General features: G+C 43.0%; 1 protein-coding gene across 1 annotated transcript; it reads right to left on the bottom strand.

The window, feature by feature from the left end:
• Window positions 1-346: 346 nt before the first annotated feature.
• LOC139291762 (uncharacterized) lies at window positions 347-11,138 on the bottom strand. The gene is made up of 6 exons (XM_070913865.1): window positions 8,757-11,138; window positions 8,652-8,655; window positions 7,809-7,847; window positions 5,431-7,754; window positions 1,070-2,377; window positions 347-367 (listed from the first exon to the last, which is right to left on the bottom strand). The coding sequence occupies exons 1-6, from the start codon at window positions 11,136-11,138 to the stop codon at window positions 347-349; spliced, it is 6,078 nt and encodes a 2,025-aa protein (XP_070769966.1).
• Between the last annotated feature and the right edge of the window lie 74 nt (window positions 11,139-11,212).

Raw genomic sequence — 11,212 nt, 5'->3', positions numbered from 1 at the left:
CATTTCATTACAGTGTAGAGAGAAACAACAAGGGAAAATGAACGTGTTAAGGGCGCAAAAAGAGTGAAGTTTGAAATTAATTGCAGGATTCTAATCGATTTGTTCAACACCTTTAACATCTTGCACAGGCTCCTCAGTATTTAAAAAATTCCACAACTTTAGCAAACAGCTGGACTTCACTGCATAATTCAAGGGAAACTGGAAACAAATCCATAATCATTGAAACACCAGCAGATGAATTAGGTGAATAGTAAACAGGTGGCATATTATCTGAGACTATGAATATGAAGATGACTTTGAAAATGTATGGAGAAACAATCTAGGATCTGTTACACAAGAGGACTCCTCAAATCTGAAGCACATGTCGCTGTAACGGAGAAGACGAAGGAAAATTATGTCTAACAAAAATGACAGACAAAGACTCAGACTCCTAAAAGGGTAAATCATAATGTGACTTACAGGTGTGAGTTATTTCCTTTCACCAAGGAAAGAAAGAGTCGATCTGAACAATCTTACAGACAAAAACAAACATTGAGAACAAAACCTTTTCAAACTTTCCCTCTAAAATAAAATTAGAGCACAAAAGCAAGGACATTAACAATTAAAAAGTTTTGAATCGTTAAAAAGGCTAATTTGATTGGTCAATGATTCCTGTAAACATCGTAGCAACAACTAAACCTTTCATGAGAATTAACGAAATGAGTGAATGAATGCGCCTTTATCTAAAATCCTTAAAGTGTGTCCACGTACCAAACTATCTATACAGATAGCCCCAAAGGCCAAGAAGGACACCAACCGTTCAAAGAGCACAAAATGTATCTAACTAAAGATCTATCACTGATAACATTTGGTAATGGTTCGAGGAACAATTAGGACTCCTGGGGAATGAATTCAGACAAAACAATAACATCCTTGTCAATCCCTTTTTCTGATGTCCAAATGGTATAAAACGTATAATCACTGTGGGAAGTGATTGTACCAATATCACTTTCACACCGCTATTCACAAATCTGAAAAAATCAGAAGCCTTTTTGTAATAAATATTGGATCACATGTTTGACGCTCTTACCTCAGGAGAAGTATCACTATCTCCAAAGGCATCAGCAAAGTCACTTGGACTCTTCCTCAGAGTCTGGTCAGCAGGCAGCGTGTTGTCATTGTAAGACGTCACGAACTTAAAGTCACTGGTTCTAGACCCTGTTGTCAGGTAGGCGTCATAATTGTAAGTGCTGCGTAAAGTTCCTGTGCCGTCAACATCTGCGTAATTAGGAGGGAGATAAGCGCTGGGGATGGCGACTGCTCCATCAAACAACAGTCTGGGCTTTCTCCTGCGACAAAACCTCACACCCAGGATGATGATGATGAAGGTCAGAAAGAACGTGGACACAGACACCAGCGCTATAATTAGATATGAGGTCAGCTTGGAGTTCTTCTCGTCATAAGAAATATCCTTCAGTTCGGGCACCTCAGCCAAGTTATCCGAAATAAGTAAATACATGGAACAGGTGGCGGAGAGAGAGGGCTGTCCGTTATCTTTCACTGCCACAATAAGGTTCTGTTTCATGCTGTCAGACTCAGAAATGTCCCGCTGTGTCCGGATCTCTCCGCTGTGGAGACCGATAGTGAAAAGTCCCGGATCAGTGGATTTCACTATATGATAGGACAGCCAGGCGTTCTGTCCGGAGTCCGAGTCCACCGCTATCACTTTGGACACCAGAGAGCCTCCGTGCGCAGCTTTGGGGACCAGCTCGGTCATGAAGGAGTTGCCCTCCGGGGCGGGGTACAGTATCTGAGGAGAGTTGTCGTTCACGTCCGATATGAACACACTGACGGTCACGTTGCTGCTGAGCGGAGGAGAACCGTTGTCTCTGGCCATCACGTGGACTTTAAAACTCCTGAACTGTTCATAATCAAACGACCTCACAGCGTGGATCACCCCCGTGTCTCCGTTAACAGATAGATAGGAGGACACCGGGGCACCGTTCACCTCACCGGGTAACAGAGAATAAATCACTGTACCGTTTTGTCTCCAGTCGGGGTCTCGAGCAGTAACGGAACATAACGTGGAGCCAGGTTTGTTATTTTCAGTCACATATGCGCTGTAGGACTGTTCCTCAAACACAGGCGGGTTGTCGTTGATGTCTGCTACAGATAACTCAACAGTTTTAGAGGAGGACAGAGGTGGAGAGCCCTCGTCAGTGGCAGTGATTGTAACGTTGTAATCAGACACTAGTTCACGGTCCAGTTGTCCTGTGGTCACCAGAGAATAATAGTTTTTAATAGAAGGAACCAACTTAAAGGGGACGTTTTGCTGAATGGAGCAGCGGACCTGTCTGTTGCGTTCAGAGTCTCTGTCCTGCACGTTAATGATGCCCACCTCTGTACCAGGTGACACGTTCTCAGGTATGGGGTTACTCAGTGATTTCAGATATATCACCGGTGCGTTGTCATTTATATCTGTAATTTCAATTATTAACGTTGCATATGAGGCCAATCCCAGACCATCTTTGGCGCTGATCTGCATTTCATATGACGATTCTTTTTCATAATCAATAGATCCAGTCACTTGAACTTCTCCTGTTTTAGGGTTTAGAGAGAAAACTTGGTTTTCATCTGAAACATGATCAAATCCATAAGTTACTTCACCATACATTCCCTCGTCTGCATCAGTTGCACTCACTGCGAGTACAACTGTATCCAGAGGAGAGTTTTCAGGCAGACTAGCTTTATAGACAGTCTGGCTAAACACTGGTACATTATCATTAGCATCCAGGACACTGACGTGTATGACTACAGTGCCTGATCTCTGAGGAGAGCCGCCATCGAAAGCGGTAAGCAATAACATGATCTCCTTTTTGTCCTCTCTGTCTAACTCTTTGTCTAAGATTAATTCACCATATTTCCGTCCACCTGCTTTCGTGTTTACATTTAATTTGAAATGATCATTCTGCTGAAGTGAGTAGCCCTGGACAGCGTTTTCTCCAATGTCTCCATCGTGCGCCTCATCCAGCAGAAAACGTGCACCCTTGTCCGCCGATTCCTGAATTTCAATTTTCAGTGACTCCTCTTTAAACTGCGGTGAATTGTCGTTAATATCTTGAACTCGGATACTAATACGGTGCAGTTCTAATGGATTTTCCAGCACGAGTTCCTGTTTTACAACACATGAGGCCTTTTTCGCACAAAGCCCTTCTCTGTCAATCCTTTCTTGTACGGTCAAGTCTCCTGTGTTGAGATTCACGCCGCAGTACTTAACACTGTTATCCTCAGTATCGATACGGGCCTTGCGAGCGGACAGTCTGTCCAAATCAAGTCCCAGATCCTTAGCGATATTTCCAATTACAGATCCACGTTTCATCTCCTCCGGGATAGAGTAGCTCACGTCTCCATTAACGGGGAGGAGGGCGAGAAAAACACAAGCAAGTCCGTAGAGCAGCGCAAATCTGCTGTATCCCATTGTTACTGCGAGAAAGACCACTATGTATGTCAAAATACACAAAATCGGCGATTTCCACCAATACACACAATCTTCACACTGCGGTCATATCACCAAGTGCTTCTGTCAACTGCGGTACAAGAGCAGAGTCAGGCTTTAAATCCGTTGAGGCAGAAGGGTGGAGAATGAGCGTGCCTTCTCGTTTGCTGGTACACACTGACACCATGAGTGTTTCTTTAGGTATAACAAGGCGATGTATGATTTTTTTTTTCTTTACATATTTATAGATAGACGCATTCAGTGACCCTTATTTGTCGAAAACAAAACAACAACAAAAGCATTGCTTCACCATTATAGGGTTATCTCACCATGACTACTGACATGAGATATAATACCAGTAGTCCACTTGTGATGGACAAAAACAACAAAAACATTACATTTGTGTAACTAGAGCTTTTATCTAAAAAAAAAAAAAAAAACGAAAAAGCACAGAAACTATACTATGTCTGAAGACAAAACAGGGACTACTTTCATTTTAGGTTTCTTCTGTTCGTGTTTCATTTTCATCTGAAAACTGCATAAGAACTTAGGTCCAAAATATCTCATATCCCTATTTGATGACGTGGTGGTCAGTGTTTTTTCTTTCTGCACTTTTCTCACATTCCCACCTTACTGGGTTAAGATATGGTCAAGTAAAACAGAAGAAAAATGTAAAATGTCTTAATAAAACACCTTGTTTTGCTCACGTCCTATGAGAAAACACTTGTCACTGAGTAACTTTGGAAATCGGAAATGTGTGGAAATGAATAACTGCAGGTTGAACCTAATAGCCCACCATTTAACTGTTAAAGACTGTAGACTGAATGTGATATCTTTGAAAGCACACATCAAAAACAGTTCAAACCTTAAAACTGATGCACTGCATTCAAAGACAACTCAATATTGAATCCTGTGATAATTTCGACAACTCAGCAGAAAGATCTAAAAGCTTACAGCAGTTTTTGTTCATGCTTGAACCTCCCTTGATGAGCAAAAAAAATTAATTTCCAACCCCTAAACATCAGTGAGTGAGAAGTAATTTTGAAGATACATTTTAAACATGGTGTGTGCTATGCTCTATGATATACTATTTAACTCTGAAGTTTACCAATCTTTAAAACAGGTTTGCAGTGATCAACAGTTGTAGTAAACGCCCAGGAAAGAAGGCTGACATTTCATTTCTTAAGTTAGTACAACAGAAATTAATCAGACACAACACTATCAAATATCAAAGTTAAAACTACAATTTATGTAAGTTGCTCTACCAAAACTTGACTGAAATTACTTGCATTGGATATCCATTAATTTGCATTCATTTTCTATTGTAAAGTGTATGTCATGATAACATTTATGACTGGAAAACATCACATGGTATCTATCAAGGAAACCGAACTATTTAGCAAAATCTGGGTAACAGTAAATTTTCAGAAATAAAGTTCAGCAAAGGGGAAAATGACAACAGCATAAAACACAGAGGCGAAAACTGTCCCTAAAAATGCAACACAAGATCAGAGTTCAGCACCAAGGACAGACACACAAGGAACGTAATTTGAAACGTTTTCCTTCACTGGACCATAAAAACAGAGCAAGACTATGACCAGATAGAGAAAAATGCACCTCAAAACGCAATATTTCGCAAAAAACATGTGAAACATTCTATGGAATTGACAAAATAGATATGTTCAACGAGAGTTTCTGCGCAACGTGTATCGGTGTGAGTGCCGAATGGGGGGAAGGGAGGTTGATAAGACGCTTTGTAAAAGATGCTTCAAGCGCTGTTCGGGTCTAAAGTCTAAACTAAAGGACCACGACGAATTCTAAACAACCCTTAGACACATTAAAAGTGTATTTACGACAAAAAAAGAACGATTTAACTGAAAAAGTCAAAGCAAAAGACGAGAATGGCTTCTTCAGGACGTTAAACACGACTTCAGTGATATGAAATGTGTCCCTACCTCAGGAGAAGCATCACTATCTCCAAACACCTCAGCGAAGTCACTTGGACTCTTCCTCAGAGTCTGGTCAGCAGGCAGCGTGTTGTCATTGTAAGACGTCACGAACTTAAAGTCACTGGTTCTAGACCCTGTTGTCAGGTAGGCGTCATAATTGTAAGTGCTGCGTAAAGTTCCTGTGCCGTCAACATCTGCGTAATTAGGAGGGAGATAAGCGCTGGGGATGGCGACTGCTCCATCAAACAACAGTCTGGGCTTTCTCCTGCGACAAAACCTCACACCCAGGATGATGATGATGAAGGTCAGAAAGAATGTGGACACAGACACCAGCGCTATAATCAGGTACGAGGTCAGCTTGGAGTTTTTCTCATCGTAAGAAATATCCTTCAGTTCTGGCACCTCAGCCAAGTTATCAGAAATAAGTAAATACATGGAACAGGTGGCAGAGAGAGAGGGCTGTCCGTTATCTTTCACTGCCACAATAAGGTTCTGTTTCATGCTGTCAGACTCAGAAATGTCCCGCTGTGTCCGGATCTCTCCGCTGTGGAGACCGATAGTGAAAAGTCCCGGATCAGTGGATTTCACTATATGATAGGACAGCCAGGCGTTCTGTCCGGAGTCCGAGTCCACCGCTATCACTTTGGACACCAGAGAGCCTCCGTGTGCAGCTTTGGGGACCAGCTCGGTCATGAAGGAGTTGCCCTCCGGGGCGGGGTACAGTATCTGAGGAGAGTTGTCGTTCACGTCCGATATGAACACACTGACGGTCACGTTGCTGCTGAGCGGAGGAGAACCGTTGTCTCTGGCCATCACGTGGACTTTGAAACTCCTGAACTGTTCATAATCAAACGACCTCACAGCGTGGATCACCCCCGTGTCTCCGTTAACAGATAGATAGGAGGACACCGGGGCACCGTTCACCTCACCGGGTAACAGAGAATAAATCACTGTACCGTTTTGTCTCCAGTCGGGGTCTCGAGCAGTAACGGAACATAAAGTGGAGCCAGGTTTGTTATTTTCAGTCACATATGCGCTGTAGGACTGTTCCTCAAACACAGGCGGGTTGTCGTTGATGTCTGCTACAGATAACTCAACAGTTTTAGAGGAGGACAGAGGTGGAGAGCCCTCGTCAGTGGCAGTGATTGTAACGTTGTAATCAGACACTTGTTCACGGTCCAGTTGTCCTGTGGTCACCAGAGAATAATAGTTTTTAATAGAAGGAACCAACTTAAAGGGGACGTTTTGCTGAATGGAGCAGCGGACCTGTCTGTTGCGTTCAGAGTCTCTGTCCTGCACGTTAATGATGCCCACCTCTGTACCAGGTGACACGTTCTCAGGTATGGGGTTAGTCAGTGATTTCAGATATATCACCGGTGCGTTATCATTTATATCAGTAATGTCAATAAGTAGGGTTGCATATGAAACTAATCCCAGACCATCTTTAGCGCTTATCTGCATTTCATAGGATGATACTTTCTCATAATCAATAGCTCCAGCTACTCTCACCTCACCCGTTTTAGGGTGTAAAGAAAACACGTTGCTATTTTCATCTGAAACGTGATCAAATCCATAGGTAATTTCGCTATTTAAACCTTCGTCTCCGTCAGTTGCACTCACTGTGATCACCAATGTATCCAGAGGAGAGTTTTCAGGCAGACTAGCTTTATAGACAGTCTGGCTAAACACTGGTACATTATCATTAGCATCCAGGACACTGACGTGTATGACTACAGTGCCTGATCTCTGAGGAGAGCCGCCATCGAAAGCGGTAAGCAATAACATGATCTCCTTTTTGTCCTCTCTGTCTAACTCTTTGTCTAAGATTAATTCACCATATTTCCGTCCACCTGCTTTCGTGTTTACATTTAATTTGAAATGATCATTCTGCTGAAGTGAGTAGCCCTGGACAGCGTTTTCTCCAATGTCTCCATCGTGCGCTTCTCCAAGAAGAAACCGTTCACCCTTGTGTGCCGATTCCTGAATTTCAATTTTCAGTGACTCCTCTTTAAACTGCGGTGAATTGTCGTTAATATCTTGGACGCGGATACTAATACGGTGCAGTTCCAAAGGATTTTCCAGCACGAGTTCCTGTTTTACAACACATGAGGCCTTTTTCGCACAAAGCCCTTCTCTGTCAATCCTTTCTTGTACGGTCAAGTCTCCTGTGTTGAGATTCACGCCGCAGTACTTAACACTGTTATCCTCAGTATCGATACGGGCCTTGCGAGCGGACAGTCTGTCCAAATCAAGTCCCAGATCCTTAGCGATATTTCCAATTACAGATCCACGTTTCATCTCCTCCGGGATAGAGTAGCTCACGTCTCCATTAACGGGGAGGAGGGCAAGGGAAATAATAGCAAGTCCGTAGTAGTGAAGAGCCAATCTGTTGTGTCCCATTATTACGACGAAACAAAACGCAACTACTATTTAAGTTTTCAAAAAAAATATCAACGATTCATTCGTGATTTCTATGGATATTCAAACCCTCGTGTAATTGCAGTCATAATACCAAGCGGTTTAAGTCGAGTGCTGCAAAATGCTCGATTCTGGCTTTACATCTGTCGACGTAAAAGGGTGGAGAGTGAACGTGCAATCTTGTTTATTAGTGCACACTGACACCTTGAGTATTTTGTGAGATATAACACTGGGATGTAGGATTTTCTTTGAACGGGTTTAAGAGAGAAATCTTCAAAGAGAACTACATATATACTAAAACGAAACTAATGCGAGAAAGTTTAGGATTGCCTTATTAAAACTATAAACCAACATATAAATAGCTCACCTTATAAAAGGGTAAAAAAGAAAGAAATTAATCAATCACAAGAAAATAAATGTGTTCTACATGATACAGCACCGTCAATATATGTTTTGAGTGACAAACAAATGTGGAAAACTGAGGAAATTGTGTTGTAAACAATGCAGCCGCAGATAAAACTGAGTTCAGCACCATGGACAGAGAAGCGATGATTGAAAATCAAAAGGGTTTTCACTGAAAGATAGCAACTTTGCAGCAAGAGAGACAGTAGGATTACAAGAAAAAACAACGACAATAGTGTCGAATATTTTTTGATTATTCGACCAAAGAATTTACAGCTCGGGCATAAAGAAAATGTGTGTGTGTTCGTGTATGTGTGGTTATGGTGGGAAGAAAAGGTGGTTAAGGCCAAGACCCTACAAGTATATGTCTATATGTCTCTGTCTAATTAGAAGGGAAAAAAACTCACGAGGCTAAGAAAAACGTCAATGATCAAAACAAACGTGAGGAATGTCTTATTAAGAAGGACTTATGTCCCCCGACATTTGACAAATGATATGAGACGTTTGCCTACCTCAGGAGAAGCATCACAATCTCCAAACACCTCAGCAAAGTCACTTGGACTCTTCCTCAGAGTCTGGTCAGCAGGCAGCGTGTTGTCATTGTAAGACGTCACGAACTTAAAGTCACTGGTTCTAGACCCTGTTGTCAGGTAGGCGTCATAATTGTAAGTGCTGCGTAAAGTTCCTGTGCCGTCAACATCTGCGTAATTAGGAGGGAGATAAGCGCTGGGGATGGCGACTGCTCCATCAAACAACAGTCTGGGCTTTCTCCTGCGACAAAACCTCACACCCAGGATGATGATGATGAAGGTCAGAAAGAACGTGGACACAGACACCAGAGCTATAATCAGATATGAGGTCAGCTTGGAGTTCTTCTCATCGTAAGAAATATCCTTCAGTTCGGGCACCTCAGCCAAGTTATCAGAAATAAGTAAATACATGGAACAGGTGGCAGAGAGAGAGGGCTGTCCGTTATCTTTCACTGCCACAATAAGGTTCTGTTTCATGCTGTCAGACTCAGAAATGTCCCGCTGTGTCCGGATCTCTCCGCTGTGGAGACCGATAGTGAAAAGTCCCGGATCAGTGGATTTCACTATATGATAGGACAGCCAGGCGTTCTGTCCGGAGTCCGAGTCCACCGCTATCACTTTGGACACCAGAGAGCCTCCGTGTGCAGCTTTGGGGACCAGCTCGGTCATGAAGGAGTTGCCCTCCGGGGCGGGGTACAGTATCTGAGGAGAGTTGTCGTTCACGTCCGATATGAACACACTGACGGTCACGTTGCTGCTGAGCGGAGGAGAACCGTTGTCTCTGGCCACCACGTGGACTTTAAAACTCCTGAACTGTTCATAATCAAACGACCTCACAGCGTGGATCACCCCCGTGTCTCCGTTAACAGATAGATAGGAGGACACCGGGGCACCGTTCACCTCACCGGGTAACAGAGAATAAATCACTGTACCGTTTTGTCTCCAGTCGGGGTCTCGAGCAGTAACGGAACATAACGTGGAGCCAGGTTTGTTATTTTCAGTCACATATGCGCTGTAGGACTGTTCCTCAAACACAGGCGGGTTGTCGTTGATGTCTGCTACAGATAACTCAACAGTTTTAGAGGAGGACAGAGGTGGAGAGCCCTCGTCAGTGGCAGTGATTGTAACGTTGTAATCAGACACTAGTTCACGGTCCAGTTGTCCTGTGGTCACCAGAGAATAATAGTTTTTAATAGAAGGAACCAACTTAAAGGGGACGTTTTGCTGAATGGAGCAGCGGACCTGTCTGTTGCGTTCAGAGTCTCTGTCCTGCACGTTAATGATGCCCACCTCTGTACCAGGTGACACGTTCTCAGGTATGGGGCTGGTGAGTGATTTTAGATATATAACCGGTGCATTATCATTTATATCAGTAACATCTATAATGACTTTGGCATAAGAGGTTAATCCCAAACCATCTTTTGCTGTGACACGCAGTTCAAACGATGACGCCGTTTCAAAATCAACCGTTGTCGTCAATTTTATATCACCTGTCTTATGATCTATGATAAACATTGACTTAATATCTTCTGAAATGTGTCCAAAACCATATGTAACGTCTCCATTTAGTCCCTCGTCTGCATCAGTAGCACTCACTGTCATTACGACAGTACCTAGTGGAGAGTTTTCAGGTAGAGTCGCCTTATAAACGGCCTGGCTGAACACTGGGACGTTATCATTAGCATCCAGTACAGTGATGTGAATGACCACAGTACCTGACTTTTGAGGGGAACCAGCATCCAGAGCTGTAAGAATTAGATTGATTTCCTGCAATTTTTCGCGGTCAAGCTCTTTGTTCAGGACAAGTTCTACAGAATTAGTTCCAACGCCCAGAATAAAATTATCATTCCTTTGGAGGTTGTACGTCTGAACTGAATATTTGCCTACATCCGCATCATGTGCTTCTTCTATTGGAAAACGAGCACCTTTGTCCGCTGATTCACGAATATCTATGTGGATCAATTCATTATTAAACTGCGGAGAGTTATCATTTATATCCTGAACATGCAGACTAATTCGATGCAATTCTAATGGATTCTCCAGCATGAGATCTTGTTTTAAAACGCAGGACGCTTTGTCTCCACAAAGGCCTTCTCTGTCAATCCTCTCGGCAACAGTCAGATCCCCGTTACGGAGGTTTATGTCACAATAACGTTTGTCGCTTCCATCGGTATCAATGCGGGCCTTTCGAGCAGATAGTCTGCTTGTTTCAAGACCCAAGTCTTTGGCGATATTTCCGATCACGGATCCGCGTCTCATCTCCTCAGGAAAAGAATAGCTAATATCTCCACTGGCGAAATGTAAAGAAAACAGCAGTAAAGCAACGGCGCAGCTTTGTAATGCGAGTCCCATGATAGTCACCATGACGCCGATCTGAAACAGTAAAGGTTTCCTAGTCGGTGAACAGAAAGACAGCCAAAAAAGGAAGGATTTAAACC

This window comes from Enoplosus armatus, chromosome 10, assembly GCF_043641665.1.
Source record: "Enoplosus armatus isolate fEnoArm2 chromosome 10, fEnoArm2.hap1, whole genome shotgun sequence".
NCBI lineage: Eukaryota > Metazoa > Chordata > Actinopteri > Centrarchiformes > Enoplosidae > Enoplosus > Enoplosus armatus.
Note: the sequence above shows the minus strand (reverse complement) of the source record. Positions and strands in the feature narration are given on the sequence as shown.

Bases quoted from the DNA above. Each gene is read 5' to 3' on its own strand.
- LOC139291762 (XM_070913865.1), bottom strand. From the start codon at position 11,138: ATGGTGACTATCATGGGACTCGCATTACAAAGCTGCGCCGTTGCTTTA. The intron at 7,755-7,808 runs TGGCTCTTCACT...TCCTCCCCGTTA, and splicing joins AATAATGGGACACAACAGAT to ATGGAGACGTGAGCTACTCT. The intron at 2,378-5,430 runs GTAGGGACACAT...CCTGGTACAGAG, and splicing joins ATAGTGATGCTTCTCCTGAG to GTGGGCATCATTAACGTGCA.